This window comes from Cottoperca gobio, chromosome 6 (assembly GCF_900634415.1).
Source record: "Cottoperca gobio chromosome 6, fCotGob3.1, whole genome shotgun sequence".
NCBI lineage: Eukaryota > Metazoa > Chordata > Actinopteri > Perciformes > Bovichtidae > Cottoperca > Cottoperca gobio.
Window position 1 is genome coordinate 19,404,810 of NC_041360.1, and position 23,768 is coordinate 19,428,577.

A 23,768-nucleotide genomic window follows, 5' to 3' on the forward strand; every position below is an offset into this window, starting at 1 on the left:
TTCAGGCTCCTTTCATGCTGTTTTGGGCAGCAGTTTCTCAACCCGCACCTGGAAAAACAAAAGGAATACGTTCAGTGGCAGCACATCTCCATGCGTAAATGGAGACGCATGGGCGCGTATTCGCCCTACTTTGTCATTATGCGTACAATAAATGATGTTTGTTTTGTCACTAACTCATGCCCTGTCCCATGACCACACTGGTATAGATGCATTATAGACTTCCTCATACTTCATATCTGCCATGAGTGATGGCGATGCCTGCAGAATCTGACAGTACCGGTGCGCAGAGCAGCACTCATGAAAAAGGCTTCAGCGCACCGGATCGCAATGGTTATGTGAAAACATGTGTCATCCCACTGTGCCGTGACCGAGATTACGAGTCGTGGGTGAGGCTAATGTTCACAACAATATGGAGTTCCCAGAGACTCCGGAGTGCGGTGTGTGTGGGGTCGCTTTCGGTTTTTCTCGCTCTGCTGGTCAAATGTGCAGACTGGAAAGCTGAAGCCAGCAGCAGCGCTGACAACAGTCTCTCGCATTCATCGTCTCCCCTTCACTTCGTTTCAGGCTGCGCGGCTGAGCTGTTGCAAACTTGCTGGAGTGTTGTTTCCCCGTTGTTTACCCTCGTATGTGCCTTCTTTTGGGTCGGTGTCTACTTAATCCGCTGCGGAGTTCTAATCCAGACCGCCCTCTCCCTCCTAACCTTGTGCCACCTGGGCGAAGCAGCGGCGTGGTCTCTCCTAGACGGGACAGATGAGCAGCTGTTTTCATTCACGACAGCAGCCGTGGTCGTGCTCATCTGCGTGGCCACCGGTGCACTCATGGTAGCACGGCTGAATCAGGGCATATCTGTGATCGTTTTCATAAGTCTAGTCAGGACTATCTCACTCTTTTCGCTGCAAAAAGTACGGGCCACTTGGAGACCGTACGTAGCATACCTGGTTGGAGTGCTGGGCATCCTGCTGGCGAGGTATGCTGACAAGCTCCTTCCCAACCAAGGGAGACACAAGGAGGGCTGCACCCCCGTGACTGGAGCCAGGGAAGAGATCCCTGTATTTAAAAGGCGCAGGAGGTCCAGTTCTGTGATAGCCTCAGACATGGCACACAGTCAGTCCAACAGTAAGTCACATCGCCGGACCTCTCTGCCATGCATCCAGAGGGACCAGGTAAGAAGTTTCTGTCCCATACAACTTTTCTATTTCTGGCTTGTTTTCTTCTTCCAATGACAAGTTTTGTGTTTGAGGGGAAGGGAAGAAAGGAGGGAGAGGTGGAATGTCAAAAATATGAGGATAGTTTGTCTTTTCTGAGTCTTGATTAGAATGTTCAGTATTATTTCATATGATTATTATTATTAATAATAATAATAATAATAATGATTATTGTTATGGCTTTAGTGCATATAATATTCTATACGTATAAAGGGTTACAGAGGTTTTTATTTTAATTTCATGTATGTCATATGTGTAGTGTAACACACCTCCACCACCACAACAACATCAACAATAGGCTATTAATAATAATAATAATAATAATAATAATAATAATAATAATAATAATAATGATACATTATTATCATTATTGGGATACATTTGTATTATTATTGTTATTATTATTTGTAGGATTAGTTTATTATTAGTATCATGTTACCATGTCATGCTCCTGTTTGACATTGCAGTGTGGGTATGTGTGATTTGGTCTTTGTTCAGTTGTTATTGCTCTGATCTGCACAGATCATCTTTGAACTCACATCTCGTCATATTCTGTGGAGCCACTTGCAGCTGGCAAACATGGAATTACAACAATTTAGGATATTTTCTTTTGTACTTTACCTTCACAGTAACATTGTTGTATCATGCTTCATTCTAATTATCATTTTTTAATGATATGTTATCTTCGATGTGATCAATTAAGCCAAACGCTTCAAAATGTTCCCCTGAAAACCTTGCATCAGACCGAGACATGATTTATTCATGTACATATATACAGTATAATTGCAAGTGTAGCTCTCTTCTGAAAATAAAGTACCAAATTTGGTATTTTGTTGCTGAAGGGATGCTATTTTAGAAACAGCTTTCAAGTGCTGATGAGAAAGGGAAGCTGAGGACACGATGTCAATGATTCATCTCATCCCTAATTATTTATGTCAAACATTCTCCCCGGATGATCTCTGAGCCCCTGCCACAAAACTGACAAATGCATTATTATCTTTCTGTCCTGGACTTTAATACCACTTGCTCCTCATCACTTATCAGGGATTGCTGTCCTTAAACTGCAGGAATGTAGCAGCTCTGGCTGTAAACCTCCTCTGATACTGATACACATGCATACCTGTGTTGAAAGAAGACTTATATCAGCTCCTCAGCCCTCCTTATGGAAAATCAATGAGCATGCTGAGCATGTGAATGGGAAACAGATTTCTGCAGTGATCAAAGCTCTCGTTGTGACCTGTGAGTGCGGTTAGGTTGGGAGATGAGAGGCTGCACTGTCGGCCCGGCCACTTGAAAGATGCCCTCAGCTCTCAGGGCTAGTTAGCGTTGTAGTGTGCTTGTTTGTTTTTCTTTGTGGTGACACTCACACACTCCTGCACATACACAAATCGGATATGAAAAGACTCTTAGATATTTTACAGTTTACACTTTATTCTGATTTAGGTTTGATGTCTCAGCTGAAGCTTATTCAAGTGTCAATCTTTATTAATCTGATATACAGTAGTTGGTTTGCTGCAGCTATGGAGTGAGGATGTATCTTTGTTCAGCTGGAAAATGGCTGGCTGTGTAGTTTACATGGAATACTTACTGTATGGCTATAAACAAACATGTGCAAGGATGGCAGGTTAGTTTACACTCTGCTGTATGTAATGCTGCAAATGATGGGAAAAAAGTACTTTTTCAGTCTTACAATTTTTACTATACTACAATATTAATATACATATGCAAAGAAAACACTACATTTAGTACGCATTGTTGTTTATATATTAGTAGATTATATAATGGAGTTATGCCTTCTATATATAATCTCGTACTCTGTGATCCTACATCAAAAGAAAGAAGGAAACTAGGTGCATTTCTTTTTCACACTACACACAATAGTGTTTCCATTATGGTAAGAGTGAACATAGACATTAGGGAACCAACTGTAATAAATGATGCACTATTTCAAAGACACCAAATGTGTAAAAAAACAAGAGGATGAATGTCATCACGTTTGGATTCAGATTTCTTTACTTTAGGGGATTCAAGATGGAGTTTCTCAGAGAACAATAAAAACAGCCCTAAAACCAAGAGATTAGTCGTAAACAGCTCCTATTGATGCAACTGCGGCTATTAACACGTTTTTGTCTGCTTTAGGAATGTTTTTCTTGCAGCGATGTCCCTAATAAAAGCCGAGCATGATGGAACTACCAGACAAACAAAGTAGACAATTTCATGCAAAGATGCAAAACATTTACAACATCTCCGACTCTGCTCCACTCTGTCACCTCAGCCAGGCTGGAGCCCTCTGCTGAAAGATGATCTCTATTACACGTCTCTGTTGTGGGACATAATGACAGCAGTGCTCAGACTGTCTTGATAGCATGTGAAAGTTAAGAGGATGATAGATTTTCTGTAATGAAACCTGAGTGTTCTACCATTCGCTCTCATCTCTGGCGGCGGTGCTAAGCAGTTGAGCAGTCAAGGCCTGCCTGTAATTGAGACACACATGGCGTACATATGCTGTCTTAACCGTGTCTTGTCTGTGTGGTCTGTAATGTGTAAACAAGTCCATGCTGACCCACACTAGTCACCACCTCGCTCACACTGGGCTCTGGCCTCCCTAAGGGGGGTCAGACGCACGTCAGGGGCCACAATGTAACCACCACATGGTGACGGGAACAGCAGAGATGTCAGGCAGCATGACGTGTCTAACTGACTCTGCCTGGAGAACAAAATAACTGCATGGCATGGCCATCAATTTCCAGGTACTGCTTCTCAGTTAGATGACCTAAAGAGGCTGAAGGATGTTTTAACACTTTATGCCGTGTTCAATAGAGTTATGATGTTTTAAAGAAGCTGTAAGAGCGTTATGACAAGAAGTAGATCTGCGCTTTGTTGACGTGACAATGTTTGCGTTAGTGCTGTGCGTCTGAAGTGTTTGACTTATAGCGTGAGGATGGAGGAAGGATTACCGTTTATACTTAACTTTGTTTTTCTCAGGAAGCATCTCCCACAGACCTCAGAGTATTATATAAAGGCCCCTTCAGATTGATAGTCACTGTGTAAAAACAGTTTATTCAGAAAATAAATAGAGCAAAGAGGATTCCTTCTGTCTCTTCGTCCTCACAAGCATTAAAGCTGCCATGTTGCCCTCCGATGCTCTGCCAAAGCCATGCTCCGAGGCCATGCTCTGCTCAACTGTAGATTTAATAAACAGCCATTTTCCCTCCTTTTGATTACAAATTGGCTGCCAGCATCTATCAGCTCACTAAGTAGGTGCATTTCGTCCTTTCCATCATGAGCGTAATAAAAGAAGGTCATTATCAGCTGATCTGATAGCAGTTAGTGGGGGCCTCTGCGGGATAGTTCTTCTTCTTGGGTTAATACAAAATGACAAGCTGGTCTTCTGTATTTCAGCTGGGGATATTGAACTGGAGGAAGAGGTGTGGGCTTGTGGCGTGGATTGCTTTCCCCAGCGTGTAAGGAAATTTGAGTCCGAGGCTCTCCTACTGTTGACATCAGCACTGTCGTAGAACTCCCTCTCTTCTCGTGCAGGGGAAACACGTCTGCCATGTTGCCAGCACAAATGTTTTTAACTAAACCTACCTGAGCTGCAAAGTTTGAGCAGAGCTGTGAAGCCAGGAAGGGGAGTGGACATGAGCAAGACACTACTTTTTAGATGATTCTCTGTAGGAGGCGTTGAAGCCACTCCCTTTTCTGTCTGTAACTCCAACCCCCTCCTCAGCACTCTGCTCTCTGTCCTCTCACTGACACCAACACAAATATTATCCCAACCAGAGGAGGAAATTCTTTCTTAACTCGGATGATAAAGATATTCTTGAAATCTATGGTAATGACTTCCTGTGGAATGGGATCCAAACACAATTACTGTTGCTGTTGTAAATGTTTCCTGTTACTCTATTTTAGCTGCACCATCCATAATTGAATTGTGTTTTGGATGGAGGAGGTTGTTGATAGCCTGTAGGCCAGTGATTTACCACAGGGCCACTGCGCACTCTCATCCCAAACAGCTTGTTTGTATTCTAAACACATAACCTCGTGGGATATGATTTTTTTTTTTTTGTTTGACTGGCCTGGCCTCTGGTTTAGAAACGGTCTCATTGAAAGCCTCCCTCTGCGTTTGGAAAGGAAGCTGATATCAGCATGGGGTTGTGTGTCTTGTGATTGGGCGATCCACTTCACACTTTCAATCCGCATTCAGTCCCAGTGTATTAACTGGGCTGTGCGTGTGTGAGGAGGCAAGGGGTGGAGGAATTGGGGTAGAAATGAAAGTAGGTCATTCGAGGTTTTGTTTAGTAGCCAGGCAAAACAGCAGCCTTGTCTTACCCCCCTGAATGGTGGAAGAGTCTTGGTTTGAGCAACTTTAAGCATGCTTGTGCTCCGGATTTGTTTGTGTACTGTAGTACATCTACCATGTTGGTTATGCAGCGTGAAGCCACATTACACTGGGTTTTGGTCTGTGGCGGCATAAACAAGAGCTTCTTGCCCACATTTTTGTGTCTCACCAAACAGACAAGAGTGCTGCGATGGCCAGCTCCCAGATGTTTAAAGGATCATTTTGGGGTTTTTTCACAACCAGACTTGGGTCTTATTTCATAGTTTTGGCAAACATGTCAATCTGTTATGATGACGTTGTTCTCACCAAAGTCATTGCTAAGATTTGGCAACAAGGCGACGTCATATAACAAAGTGTGATGGGGCAAGAATTGACCATTCAGATAATTAGAGAGGTTGTAAACAAACCCCTTTGTTTGGGGTTAAAATAAAAAGTGAGTGCAGTGGAAATTCTGGTAACAATCTAAGTACACTACGCCAAAGTTGAACGAAGAAGTCGTCTGTAAACTGTGATAAATGTTTACAACAGACAGTTTGGGTGATCATTTTACCATTATCCTCTTTTCCAAACATTTTAAAAATGTATTTGAAGTAATGGTTTGACATTTTGGGAAATAATGTTATTAACGTTCTTGCAGAAAGTTAGATGAGAAGTTTAATACCCCTCTCATGTATGTATGATGAATATGAAGCTACAACCGGTGGCTGATTACAGTAGCTTAGCTTAGCATAAAGACTGGAAACAGGGAGAAACAGCTGGCTCTGTTCTAAATGTGCCATGATATAACTATAACTAGTAGCCTAGTTGTTTCTCTATTTCCAGTCTTTATGCTAAGTGAAGTTGATCAGCTGCTGGCTGTACCTTCATGTTATCAGGACAATGTTATAGTTCTTCCCATCCAACTCTCAGGAAGGACCCAAATAAGAGTATTTCCCAAAATATAGAATTATTATTATTATTATTACCTGTATGATCGACTGACTGCGTTCTTATTGCCCCATCTGACCTTTTAAAAGTTATGTTTCTGTCTTCTTAGATCTCAGCAATTAACTGTGTGAGAACAATGTTGTTACAACCGATAGCAACAATTAGTAAAACTATGGAAATAAGACCCAAGAATATTACAAGAAGTTGTAATAAAGCGGAATTACCCTTTAAACTCCACATTACATGGCTCACCCATCTGTGTCCAATTCCTGCATTACCTTCATTCACAGCAACCAGAGTAGCTCACATCCTGGTTCTTTCATTGTGTCTCTGATCACTTAAGCCAACCAGAGGTCCAGGACTAAGGTGAGTCCCCCTCTTCCCCCCCCCCCCCCCCCCCCCTGGCACGACCGCGATCTGGCTCCCTACTGATTACCATGGAAATTATGGAAGGATGTCTGTGTGTGCATGTAAGCGTTTGTGTGTGTGTGCGTGTGTGTGTGTGTGTGTGTGTGTGTGTGTGTGTGTGTGTGTGTTGCCAGCAGCTTGATGGCTGCCAGCTGCTGCAGGCTTAGAGGTTGAATCCGCTCGTAGAAACACGGAGGGCCTCAAACCACAGACACAACCCAACGCAGCTGGAACTGCTAGGGCCCAGGCCTCCAGTCCTGACACACTGCACACATATTAACACCTCAGGATCCTAATAACTGCTCACATTTGAATAGAATAGCAGAATCTTAAGTTTGTTATGAAGGGTAGATTACACACCGTGCTGTCCCTTCTAGAATAAGGAAAATACGTCATTAAAGTTTTCTATGTTACCATAAGAGACCGACTATTTCAGTGAAGTTGAACAGAATGTTCCTGGCACAAATGTGTGTATGCGTACGTGGGTGTGTGTGCTTGTTCATGAGTGTGTGTGTGTGTGTAGAGAGAGAGGAGAACATATTTGTGTTAGTGAAGAACTAGAAGCATTTGCATATGTGCATATTTTAGGTGTATGCGTGAATAAGGCTGGGTCTTTTTTTAAATCTTTCAATACTTTGTATTCTTAGCGACCACTCAAAGCAATTTACAACACAAGCCATTCACAAACGCTTCATACACTGGTAATAGAGGTTACCATACACCAGGAGCGATACACATTCACAGGCACAGCTGTTGGGAGCATTTTGGGGTTCAGTATCTTGCCCAAGGACACTTCAACACGTTGACTGCAGGGGTCAGCGATCGAACAACCGACCTTCTGATGAGTGGACGACCACTCTACCTCCTGAGTCTCAGAATCCTATTTTGCTTAGTAGAGGCCAAACTTCTCAAATGTTAGATGTTGTTAAAACCCAAGCAGGAGCATAGTAAGTAAATACATCAATAAAAAAGGCAACTATTGACAAGCAATAACAATCACAGCTTTATGACATAACATTAAAAAACAATGAACACAAGTATTCAGCACACCTAGTAAAGGTTCAGAGGACCCAGGTGCAGACAAAAGGCAAGAAAATGCAGAAATAGATGACAGTTAACTTAAAAAAACTGACAGGGACCACAGGACATGCCTACAAAATGTTGCATCTTTAGTGATCTTAATATTCAAGCCGCAGTATTGCTCATTCCATGATGGTTGTGTTTGTTGTGCAGCACCGGAGGAAGTCTGTCACAGGTGGTCTCCCCCCCGTTGTTCTGACTCTCTGTCTCGATTGACTGTCTTGGCTTTATAATTTCCAATAGTTTCTGGAACATCTTGACAAGGTTGTCTGATGATGAAACAATGCATCTTTGGCACGTTTCTAGTTTACCAAAGCAAACTGAATAATTGTATCTTTAAATAGGTACATCGCAAACTCGCCCAGCTGATTCCAGTGCTTAGGTTGGACTGGCTCAACTAGAGAACGGGAGAAACAGCTTCAAATAAATCAGACAATCAGACAGGATTGTGACACTTGTAACAACACTGAAGCAATGTTTTTGCTCTTTAAAGGACGAGCAGGTTAATAAGTACGTATCCAGTTTGGTTTGACTGCTTTCATCTCTATGTATCTTCCTGAGATACATCAATACAGTCAGTGCCAAAAAGGACCGAAGTTCGATTCCTAGCTCTGTACGAAACAAGCGTTTGTGTTTTCAATGTTAAAGCAATGTTTTTGCTCTTTAAAGGATGGGCAGTTTAATGGGTGCGAGTACATATCCGGTAGGACAGCACATCACTTTGGGGAACTGAACGTAGCACGTTTGGCTTTTATCTCTATTTATCAACCTGAAGGGCCTTTTCAATCACACGAGGAGCCCACCTTTAAGACAGTGATCCCTTACATGAGGGGACATTCCTGTGCTTGCCCTGGCGCTAAATGAACTGGAATGTGCAGGTTGAGCAGACCCTGAAGGACAGGCCTGTGGGCCCATTCACCCAGCCCTCCCCTTCCCGGCCTTCCTCTCCCCGCACGCCCTGACCTGAGCCAACACCACCATCCTGGGCTGTCACCAGGTGTGCAGCTGGCCTCTGCCGAATGAATAGACACTCTCACATCGCCCCGGGAAGTGTGTGCGCAAGTGTGCATGTGTGCATGTTTGTGAGAGGGAGGTAGAAGCGGAGAGAGGGGGGAAAGCACTCCCAGACGTAAATAACTGCACTCAGTTGAACGTGTGAAAAACAAATGGAAGAAACAACTGTTAATTTCCCGTCTCAGAGTGTTCACAGGCAAATATGGGACCTCATGGCCTTTGATTGGTGTGTGGGTTCAGAGAGGAAGTGCAGCCAGTCCCTCAGGTCCAGTCTGGCCATTGTGTCTCCTCTAGAAACAGAGAAGGCCACAGTCGCTGCTGCTGCCATCATTCATTTAACAAGCGGGAACCTCTCTGACTGGGGCCGTCCAATAAATCCAAGCGTGGTCAGCTTTTAATTAATTATATATTTCAGGAGCATGACAAGGAAGGCTGTTTTCTTTGATGGATGATTGTATTTAGTAATCCACTGTCTGGTTGGTAACTTATGGCTACAACTGGACAGGATATTGCATAAAAACTTGCAGCATACATTTTCTTGTAAACATTACAACCTCTCCAATTCACTGACTGTTTTTAAATACCAGTATTCAGATCCTTTAATTTGGTAAAAGTCGCATTACAACAATATAAAAATACATGCATTAAAAAAAAGACTAAAGTAAAAGTGCAGACTATTTATCAGCAAATTGTACTTACAGTTCCAAAAACAACAGTATTTATTATCCAGCAGACGGGAACCTGTCAGAGTTATTTAGTATGTACAGTAATTATTATTACTGCTTCATAAACATTCGAGGTCATTGCTATATCTTGTCGAGGTCATGCTCATTTTACAACTTATTATATACTGTAAATCACAATGTATCATATTTTATAAACGTATCGTTTGTTTTGTATAACATCTTGAATTGTTAAGTAACTTGTAGCTCTTAATTAAACGTAGCGAAGTGCAATATTCCGTCTGTCAGCAGGCAGCATGTCTGTCTAGCTCGATGGCGTGGTGCGAGGAAATGTATTATTGTAACCTCTGCCTGGTGAGCCCTCCCCGTCCATCCAGCCCGCTGCCTCACTGGCTCGCCATGAGCCTGTCTGTCGATGCAGCCAACAAGGCTTCTGCTGTTCCCTGCTCAATGCCATGTTTTACTCTCTAAATATGTTGGAGAAAAAAAAAATCAGTCTGTACATCTGTCTGTCAGTCGGGTTATTTCACCCCTTCCAGCGGCGAGAGTCTTAGGGTTTGGGTTAAGGGCTGTTTTTGTGCAGTCACTTTCAATAAGTGAGATATTAAGAGCAAAATGTATAGCTGTACTGCTGTGCTGCATTTGCATGATGGTATACAGTGTCTATATGATTTAGATCTTTATGGACACACCGTGCACGAACAAATACTGATGCTGGAATGCTGGTTATGATGCTCAGTTTAAAAGTGTGGAGCTATTTTTGTACCGCTTTGGTCACATTTCTGAATCCACTCTGCAAACAGAAACCGCTTTTGGTCAGCTCAAGGAAATTTGTTTTTTTTATTAATTAAAAATAGCATTAAATGGGTAAAATAAAAAAATAAAAAGCAGTCACCTGGTATTTTGAAACTTTTAGAATCATGTGATTCTAATGTTTCCTATTTATCAAAAAGATGTGTTGAAGCTTGTCCATTGTGATCAATTAATATGGGATACTAGAAAAAGTTTAGAAAAAATTGTTTCCCTTCAATGTGCGAAACGCAATGAATATGTAACTCGTGCATGGTGAGGACAAGACATCCAGAGAGCCCTGAAATATTCCCACACTTGCAAGACTTCAACTACACACTGCATTATTGAGTTTGAAAGTGTGAGTCTCTGCGCAGTTGTTTGAGAATCAGTGAGACGAAAGCAAGAGATATGGCTTGTCCTCAGTCTGTTTTCCCAAAACCCTGCTGAGGCCTTTTTTTTGTATGATATAGTGTTGAACCCCTCCAGTTCGACTTTTTTATACACTATAACCACCTGCTTATACACACACACACACACACACACACACACACACACACACACACACACACACACACACACACACACACACACACACACACACACACACACAGTCTAGCAGGCTGGCAAGGCAAGGTGTCATTGATTTGTTGCTGCTATGGAGACACTAAACGATGTCAGAGCTGACGTGTTCTTGTGTAGGTGACATCCGTTTATACTCGGCCACAATCGATGGCTATGAACAGCAGGCACTTCTGTGCATGTGTGTGTGTGTGTGTGTGTGTGTGTGTGTGTGTGTGTGTGTGTGTGGGGTCAGACAGGTCCTGTGTAGTGGAGATAGTGGGCACCCCTTCCTTCCTAAGATAGCCAAGCTCCCCAGCTAATTGCTTTACGGAGTACGTAGCCATGGACCCTTGTTCAGCCCACATCTTCGCCCCCAAAACAAGACGTGAGAAAAGACATGCCATTACAACACATGAGCCTCGCTGATAAGACGCATGGCATTGTTTCAGAAAACTTAAAATGGATCCCCATCCTCAGCACATCGTCCACCCAGATAACACACAGCCACATGCTCTGCGTGTTTCTAAAAAGTCTCTCTGTGTTGTAAAGAGAGGGTGCAAGCTGGAAATGAGACTCACAACAATGTGATTGAGGTTAGAATAGGCGTACTGAGCCTTTATTTTAATGATTATGTGCCCGGGGCTGCCTCAGGTTTCTCTCTACATCCTCTCTCTCCATAATGTTTTCCATTAGCTGCTGTTCCATTCATACTCTCGCTGATCCCTGCGTCGCCTCCTCCGGGACTGTACAGCTTAACTGAAATCTCTACACCTACTGTAGCAGACACCTCTTCTCTTCTCTCTGTTTTTCTTTTTCCCTGATCTGTCCTCTCCATGGACAGTGGAAAGAGTTTAGTGTCAGGTCTTCATGGCTCTGAGAACGCATTGCATATTCAGTTTACAGAGCAGTGCTACTGTCTGTCTGTAATTCTGCGTCTATCTTTTACTCTCTTATTTGTCTCAGCTAAAGTGAGAGTGTGTGTTGACATTTATCACGTTATTTTCTTCTATGAATAATCAACCCTTCACCTTGTGTCTCGCTGCCATGGTCAAATCCACTTCAGTGTTAAGATTTTAGAATTGTGAGAGGTTTGGCAGGTGATTCATCAAGGCTTTTCGATAGAGCGTTTCCATTATAAGGACGAGGAATGGCATGTGGTGGTTTTGGCAACGCTCCACAAACTGGAGAGGCAGAAGGACTTTTGACGTCATTGGGAAACGTGACCCACTTCTCAAGAGGCGAGGAGCCTTGGGCTGGTTGAGCAGATGTTGCACAGATGAGCCTGCGTGCATGCACACACACGTAGACACACACACGCACATGCGCACCTACTCTGTGTGCACATATTCTACTCTGCCTTTATTTTCCGTTAAGATACCCACAGAAAAACAATCAAGGGTGCAGGATCTTTAGCCAGAACTCATTTGGGTTTGTGGTTGTGCAGAGGCGTGAACTGATGTGGTCGTCCTTGCGTGCGCTTGCAAAAGATGTACAGCATGACAAAAGGGACATTCAGGTCGTATCAGGGGTTTTTCTTTAGACGGGTGTCGAGCGATAGAAAGAACTCTGAAGCAGCTTCTGCAGTATGCTTTTCAGCTACACTACTCCTTTAATGTAAGGTGGATGTAGGAAAGACGAGGTGATGTTGGACTCAAGGGAACTGCTAGTTCAGTTCTCCACTGGCTCCATCCTGCCCATCAGCCAGGGGCAATCTCCTCCTCCTCTCTGCCATCACTCTGGCGCTTTCAGACATTACATAATTCCTTTCTTTCTGGTCTGTCAGTTAGTTAGACGTGCTGCGGTGCAATATCAATTATCTCTCTGCTATTTGCAGCTTTTATTGAAAATGTAAAGGTGCCTGTCGCAGTGTTTGTTTTGAGATTGGGTAGATCGCACAGCTCCAAGCTGTCACGCATTCCCACTGGAGCACCTGTAAAATGCAAACCAGAGCTTTCTGGGCTCTTTCGCTACTTTTTTTTATTATCTTAATTTTAAAGCGGCTATTAAGAATATTGTTTAACTAACAAGGGATCACTGTTATGTAGTTGTAGTTATAAACCCACAGAAAATGATCACTCAACTCTGTAGAAGCGTTTTAGCATCTTTCCCCTCTTTGTTTTGGTTTTACTACTTTACTGTTTTGGTTCACTCCCGCAGCTCTCACAGCGTTGTTTCTCGTCCGCAACAGGTAATTCACTGTACACTATCTGACCAGGACCAGCACAGCAGACGGACAAAGTTAGCGACTGTCTGGTGAACACAGTGGAGCATTTAACAACTAAAAAACAGACATTTCCCTCAGGAGCTGATGGAGACCAAAACAGATCCAGAATTATATTCGTCAGGTGGACACACATGCCTCCAATAAATACTGATGTTGCTCCGTCTCTGCTCAATGTTTAAAATGAATACACAATATTTGCCTTAATGTTCAGCTTATCAATTTAAATGCTGATACTATGTTTTATTTAAAGCTTGTTTCTGCTGCCCCAAGTGGCCAACAACAGCTATTGCAGGTTTTTGAAAATATAACTTTTATTTTTTCTCAGATTTCCTATCAAGTTTTTCTTTCAGTTAATTTGTTTTTTTGTGCCACCATGTGAATCTGAACTCTCCTGTGGGAGATAATAATGTTTAATCCAATCTGATTTTACCTCCTAAATCTAATACACACGTCACAATTTGTGGTGTAACCGATCCTCTACAAAATGTGTGGTAATGAGGGAAGAAAAACCTCTGGCATTTCACAAATTTCAGTTGATTAAATCAAATTGTGGATACAGTATGTTCACAATGCTTGCAGCAATTCTTTGTCGGAGACAGTAATGGGCCTACCGGTCCAGCCTGCAATCATCACAGGTTTGAATTATTCTCAATATACTCTATCTTTGCAATCATTTGGACCACTTTTGATAGATACTTTTGGATTTAATCTATGTTGCATATCTGTCTATCTGTCCATAATGGGGTCAGAGCATTTCTCCATTTCCAAAAATTGCGTTTCTGTACTGTCTGCCAAGCCGCAGCTGGCAGTCACATCCCAATTTCTGAGAAAAATCTGCCGAAAATCCCGGATCTATGGAAAAAGAAAACATCAATGTCTATTGATCTCAATCATAAGCTTGGCTGTCTGCTATTGATACCCTAGATGTTGTTTAGTTTTTAATCTAGCTCCATTTTGGCAGCTGTTTCCTCTTCATTTGTTATTTTTTCCCCAGGGACGAGTCAGAAGTTGTATCCTTTCGGGCAGATTTCTTCCCGAAATTCAGACAAAGTCCAGAAAACAAAATGGTGGCTCCTCCAGTGAGAGGTCTATGATTAGCTCATTATTTCTGAAATGTCAGTGGTAATGAAGATTGGTCACCTTCAAGAAGCAACCCAATTTACTGTGACGGAGGTCTTTACGTTTCTCGTCACGCCTGCTCCTCGCAGTTGTATACTCTGTTGCTGACGCACAGTGAGCTGAGGGCACACCCCACAACATTTCATGCTTAGAAAGATTATTCCTGCTTCATTTCACATGTGCCCATTTTGCTGCTTGACGGCAGGAATGCGCTTGGGTGTTGAAGGAAGTACAAACATTCATGAAACACACATTCATGAAACACACACACACACCTGCGTAAAGGAGGCCGAAGCCTGTGATGTTGCCTCAGATGTAATAAGCACTCATTCATTTCCACGTTGGCAGAATGTTAAGACTGATTCAGGGGCCGGTAGATGAAAAGGTCAGCAGGCTTGTTTTGAGTGAGTGTAAGATTTCCATCATCACGCCGCACGCTCTACCAGGCCCAGTCCAAACTACACAAACAGTGTCTCTGAAGCCCTCGACAGCCTCGATTCTGCCATTAAGTCAATAATCTGCGCTCACTCTCTCCTTCTACTCCTCCTCTCTGCTCCCCTCACGACTGACCTGCTGTTAGTTTACGTACTTCCCTTTTTACTTACCCTCAACAACGCTTGTCCAAACAGCAGCATAACTTTCCCCCTTATGTGTTTCCCTTTCTCCCACCGTGCCATTTTCCACAATTCTTCCTTCTTTTTCTCCCCTTCCCACTTCTTACCCAGCACTTTTCATTGTTTCCAGACAGTGGTGAAACATATTGAGGGAAACGTGTGGCAGTGTGTTTGCACGGAGAAAGACAGGGACACACACACACACACACACACACACACACACACACACACACACACACACACACACACACGCACACACACAGGAGTAATTGTTCCAGGAAAGTGGCATCTGTGCAGCACATTAGACAAGGATTCAGTGGACCTGTGCGGGCCTTTTACATATGGTGGTCAGCTGCTGGTAAGGAACTGGAACCAGAGGTCACATTTGAGAGAAAACATTAGGGGAGATGATGCATGTTGGACACACACACACACACACACACACACACACACACACACACACACACACACACACACAGACACACACACACACACACATACTTTTCAAAGTCCTGTAGTGCCCTTCACCGCTTCCCTGGTAGCATTGCTTTGGCCAAGTTGTTCATATCCGCAGGCCCTGGCTGCAGGTTGGAGCAGACAGCTACCCTGTGGGCTGCAAAATAAACCCTCACTCTCACACATTTGGAGCCTCAACAAATTCTAACACTCATCTCCTCCTGGGTCCCTCCTTGAATCATTAGCCCGGAAAAGTCTGACACTTGTTCATAAGTAAAGGGTGTGGGAGAGAGTGAACTCTGAGAGGCCTATCATCGGTAGCAACACAGTTATTATTGCAGAAAAAGTCCACACTACTGTAATGGCTGCTGAAATGGCTCTCTAGAGTGCGGGTCTACCTACTTGACTTCAGTCAGAGAAGAGGAAGAAAGGAGAGGAGTGGGAGCTTTTTGTAAAGTAAAAGAAGGAGGAGTCTTTCTCCTCAGACGCAGCTGTGATTCAATTGTATATTTGTGTTGCTAGGTCTGAGTTGACTGGACCAAGTATGGACCAGGATAGGCCAGGATACGTCCTACTGGGCCAATGTTCTGCTTCATATCTTTGAACTTTTGTGTATAGTGCATATAGGCATTCCTATTAAATGTGTATTGTATTGCACTGCATGTATAGATTATATATTGATGAAGATTCCAATTGTTTTATGTGTATTTTATCATATGTTTTATTTGACAGATATTTTACTGCAGTGACAAACTGGTGAATATGAGGAAGGCCATTTGATGTGGTGACATTGTTGTTTTGAGAAAAAAACGTCTTGTGAGTTAGTTTAGTTGAGAAGATGTTTGGTTCTGTCCTACATTGGTTAGCCATGGTTAGAATATCATTACAGATATATCACAACATTACAGATATATCATATCATTACAGATATATCACGTCATTACAGATATATCATATCATTACAGATATATCACGTCATTACAGATATATCATATCATTACAGATATATCACGTCATTACAGATATATCACATCATTACAGATATATCACATTACAGATATATCACACCATTACAGATATATCACATCATTACAGATATATCACATTATAGATATATCATATCATTACAGATATATCACGTCATTACAGATATATCATATCATTACAGATATATCATATCATTACAGATATATCATATCATTACAGATATATCACATCATTACAGATATATCACATCATTACAGATATATCATATTACAGATATATCACATCATTACAGATATATCACATTACAGATATATCACATTATAGATATATCACACCATTACAGATATATCACATCATTACAGATATATCACATTACAGATATATCCCATCATTACAGATATATCACATCATTACAGATATATCACATTACAGATATATCACATTACAGATATATCACATCATTACAGATATATCATATCATTACAGATATATCACATTACAGATATATCACATTACAGATATATCACATCATTACAGATATATCATATCATTACAGATATATCACGTCATTACAGATATATCATATCATTACAGATATATCACGTCATTACAGATATATCATATCATTACAGATATATCACGTCATTACAGATATATCACATCATTACAGATATATCACATTACAGATATATCACACCATTACAGATATATCACATCATTACAGATATATCACATTACAGATATATCACATCATTACAGATATATCACATTACAGATATATCACATCATTACAGATATATCACATCATTACAGATATATCACATTACAGATATATCACATTACAGATATATCACATCATTACAGATATATCACATCATTACAGATATATCACATTACAGATATATCACACCATTACAGATATATCACATTACAGATATATCACATTATTACATATGTATCACATTTCAGATATATCACATCATTACAGATATATCACATTACAGATATATCACACCATTACAGATATATCACATCATTACAGATATATCACATCATTACAGATATATCACATTATAGATATATCACACCATTACAGATATATCACATCATTACAGATATATCACATTACAGATATATCACATCATTACAGATATATCACATCATTACAGATATATCACATCATTACAGATATATCACATCATTACAGATATATCACATTATAGATATATCACACCATTACAGATATATCACATCATTACAGATATATCACATTACAGATATATCACATCATTACAGATATATCACATCATTACAGATATATCACATTACAGATATATCACATTACAGATGTATCACATCATTACAGATATATCACATCATTACAGATATATCACATTACAGATATATCACACCATTACAGATATATCACATTACCGGTATATCAAATTACAGATATATCACACCATTACAGATATATCACATTACAGATATATCACATTACAGATATATCACATCATTACAGATATATTACATTACAGATATATCACATCATTAAAGATATATCACATCATTACAGATATATCACGTCATTACAGATATATCACATCATTACAGATATATCACATTACAGATATATCACATCATTACAGATATATCACATCATTACAGATATATCACACCATTACAGATATATCACATTACAGATATATCACATTACAGATATATCACACCATTACAGATATATCACATTACAGATATATCACATCATTAAAGATATATCACATCATTACAGATATATCACATTACAGATATATCACACCATTACAGATATATCACATTACAGATATATCACATCATTACAGATATATCACATCATTACAGATATATCACATCATTACATATATATCACATCATTACAGATATATCACATTACAGATATATCACACCATTACAGATATATCACATTACAGATATATCACATCATTAAAGATATATCACATCATTACAGATATATCACATTGCAGATATATCACACCATTACAGATGTATCACATTACAGATATATCACATCATTACAGATATATCACATCATTACAGATATATCACATTACAGATATATCACACCATTACAGATATATCACATCATTACAGATATATCACATTACAGATATATCACATTATTACATATATATCACATTTCAGATATATCACATCATTACAGATATATCACATTACAGATATATCACACCATTACATATATATCACATCATTACAGATATATCACATCATTACAGATATATCACATTACAGATATATCACATCATTACAGATATATCACATCATTACAGATATATCACATTACAGATATATCACACCATTACAGATATATCACATCATTACAGATATATCACATTACAGATATATCACATCATTACAGATATATCACATCATTACAGATATATCACATCATTACAGATATATCACATTACAGATATATCACATTATTACATATATATCACATTTCAGATATATCACATCATTACAGATATATCACATTACAGATATATCACACCATTACATATATATCACATCATTACAGATATATCACATCATTACAGATATATCACATTACAGATATATCACATTATTACATATATATCACATTTCAGATATATCATATCATTACAGATATATCACACTACAGATATATCACATTACAGATATATCACATCATTACAGATATATCATATCATTACAGATATATCACGTCATTACAGATATATCATATCATTACAGATATATCACGTCATTACAGATATATCATATCATTACAGATATATCACGTCATTACAGATATATCACATCATTACAGATATATCACATTACAGATATATCACACCATTACAGATATATCACATCATTACAGATATATCACATTACAGATATATCACATCATTACAGATATATCACATCATTACAGATATATCACATCATTACAGATATATCACATTACAGATATATCACATCATTACAGATATATCACATTACAGATATATCACATCATTACAGATATATCACATTACAGATATATCACATCATTACAGATATATCACATCATTACATATATATCACATCATTAAAAATATATATCACATCATTACAGATATATCACATCATTACAGATATATCACATCATTACAGATATATCACATTACAAATATATCACACCATTACAGATATATCACATCATTACAGATATATCACACCATTACAGATATATCACATTACAGATATATCACACCATTACAGATATATCACATCATTACAGATATATCACATGATAGATATATCACATTATTACATATATATCACATTTCAGATATATCACATCATTACAGATATATCACATTGCAGATATATCACACCATTACAGATATATCACATCATTACAGATATATCACATCATTACAGATATATCACACCATTACAGATATATCACATTACAGATATATCACACCATTACAGATATATCACATCATTACAGATATATCACATTACTGATATATCACATCATTACATATATATCACATCATTACAGATATATCACATCATTACAGATATATCACATTACAGATATATCACACCATTACAGCTATATCACATCATTACAGATATATCACATCATTACAGATATATCACATTACAGATATATCACATCATTACAGATATATCACATCATTACAGATATATCACATTACAGATATATCACATCATTACAGATATATCACACCATTACAGATATATCACATCATTACATATACATCACATCATTACAGATATATCACATCATTACAGATATATCACATTACAGATATATCACATCATTACAGATATATCACATCATTACAGATATATCACATCATTACAGATATATCACATTACAGATATATCACACCATTACAGATATATCACATCATTACAGATATATCACACCATTACAGATATATCACATCATTACAGATATATCACATTACAGATATATCACACCATTACAGATATATCACATCATTACAGATATATCACATTACAGATATATCACACCATTACAGATATATCACATCATTACAGATATATCACATTACAGATATATCACACCATTACAGATATATCACATCATTACAGATATATCACATTACAGATATATCACACCATTACAGATATATCACATCATTACAGATATATCACATTACAGATATATCACACCATTACAGATATATCACATCATTACAGATATATCACACCATTACAGATATATCACACCATTACAGATATATCACATCATTACAGATATATCACATTACAGATATATCACACCATTACAGATATATCACATCATTACAGATATATCACATCATTACAGATATATCACATTACAGATATATCACATCATTACAGATATATCACATCATTACAGATATATCACATTACAGATATATCACATCATTACAGATATATCACACCATTACAGATATATCACATCATTACAGATATATCACATTACAGATATATCACAACATTACAGATATATTACATCATTACAGATATATCACATCATTACAGATATATCACATTACAGATATATCACATTACAGATATATCACACCATTACAGATATATCACCTCATTACAGATATATCACATCATTACATATATATCACATCATTAAAAATATATATCACATCATTACAGATATATCACATCATTACAGATATATCACATTACAGATATATCACATCATTACAGATATATCACATTACAGATATATCACATCATTACATATATATCACATCATTACAGATATATCACATCATTACAGATATATCATATTACAGATATATCACATCATTACAGATATATCACATTACAGATATATCACATCATTATATATATATCACATCATTACAGATATATCACATCATTACAGATATATCACATCATTACAGATATATCATATTACAGATATATCACATCATTACAGATATATCACATTACAGATATATCACATCATTACAGATATATCACATCATTACAGATATATCACATCATTACAGATATATCACATTACAGATATATCACACCATTACAGATATATCACATCATTACAGATATATCACATCATTACAGATATATCACATTACAAATATATCACACCATTACAGATATATCACATCATTACAGATATATCACACCATTACAGATATATCACGTTACAGATATATCACACCATTACAGATATATCACATCATTACAGATATATCACATTACAGATATATCACATTATTACATATATATCACATTTCAGATATATCACATCATTACAGATATATCACATTACAGATATATCACACCATTACAGATATATCACATCATTACAGATATATCACATTACAGATATATCACATCATTACATATATATCACATCATTACAGATATATCACATCATTACAGATATATCATATTACAGATATATCACATCATTACAGATATATCACATTACAGATATATCACATCTTTACATATATATCACATCATTACAGATATATCACATCGTTACAGATATATCATATTACAGATATATCACATCATTACAGATATATCACATTACAGATATATCACATCATTACAGATATATCACATTACAGATATATCACATCATTACAGATATATCACATTACAGATATATCACATCATTACAGATATATCACATTACAGATATATCACATCATTACAGATATATCACATTACAGATATATCACATCATTACAGATATATCTCATTACAGATATATCACATTACAGATATATCACATCATTACAGATATATCACATCATTACAGATATATCACACCCTTACAGATATATCACATCATTACAGATATATCACATTACAGATATATCACATTACAGATATATCACACCATTACAGATATATCACATTACAGATATATCACATCATTAAAGATATATCACATCATTACAGATATATCACATCATTACAGATATATCACACCATTACAGATATATCACATCATTACAGATATATCACATCATTACAGATATATCACACCATTACAAATATATCACATCATTACAGATATATCACACCATTACAGATATATCACATCATTACAGATATATCACATCATCACAGATATATCACGTCATTACAGATATATCACATCATTACAGATATATCACGTCATTATCAACAGACAGAAGTAGTTGTTTTCTTTGAATGGTATTTTATCATGATGTTGTGTCTAAAAGCAACATTTTGTATGCATTATTGTTGAGGAGAAACATGAAGTCACTAATTAAAAGATAGATAAAAACATTTGACATAACTTCACATGAATACAGTTAGGTTAGTAGTAGTAGTTTGAGTACTATACATCATTTTACTGCCATGCAATTGGAGTAGATTGCCCATTTAACTTAATATGCCTCATTTCAAAATGTAGTTGAAAGCAATATAATCATATGCAATGTGGTTATACTTTTCAGAAGTTAGTCTGTAATAAATTACATTTGGAAAGGTAACTCAATCACCCTGTTTCCAAAGTGTGCCTCCCGCGTTTTAAAAAGTTAGTTAGTCAGGTAATGTTATTAGAGCGAAGTTTTAAAGAAAACTGTTCCTTCCGGGTGGTATGCTGTTGGTCACGGTGATATTACGAGTGGTATGGCCCTCAGGGAGGATCCTGCTCACTTTGTTTGAATATGTGTCGTGTCAGAGCACCTGGTCAGAGCCTCAGGCGGCGGATGTGTGTGTGCATGCTGCATGAATATGAGACTCATTAAGTTCACTGGCCTGCCAGGTGGACTGCAGCTTGTTTTACGCACATGGTGCACACACGCTCGCACCGTGATGCATGGATGTACACATGTGTGCTTGCTAATAGTTACACAAATAAGATCAATCACACACTTTGCAGGGACAGACGGAGGGAGGGAGAGCTGTTGGGCTTGTAATCAGATCAACTCAGATATGGTATCATTGTAACCAAATTAGTGATGCTGCAGAGTATAGTATATCAGGTTTTGGCCGTAGCTCGTAGCTCAGTCACATTTGTGGCAGAGAAGTGACATGGAGCACTTGCCCCAAATGCAATAACTGAACTTACGTCATGCACATTAAGGACATTTGACTGCAGAGGAAGATAGACTGTCGCTGAATGAAGCTCACACGTGTAACTTCATGTACAAACAGAGAGAGACGGATACTTCTGACTGCAGCTGCAGTTACAGTGTGGCTTTTGATCAGTGCTGTCTCACTAACTGCAGACTCTTTTTCAAAGGT

The 23,768-nt window shown here is 38.4% G+C and overlaps 1 protein-coding gene across 2 annotated transcripts in view; it reads left to right on the forward strand.

The window, feature by feature from the left end:
- Positions 1 to 248: 248 nt before the first annotated feature.
- Positions 249 to 23,768, forward strand: part of LOC115010098 (cGMP-inhibited 3',5'-cyclic phosphodiesterase A-like) — a 76,702-nt gene continuing 53,182 nt past the window's right edge. For both annotated transcript variants that reach the window (XM_029434507.1, XM_029434508.1), the window contains exon 1: positions 249 to 1,163. In XM_029434507.1, the coding sequence (XP_029290367.1) occupies positions 249 to 1,163 (915 nt within the window). The remainder of the gene's footprint in view (positions 1,164 to 23,768) is intronic.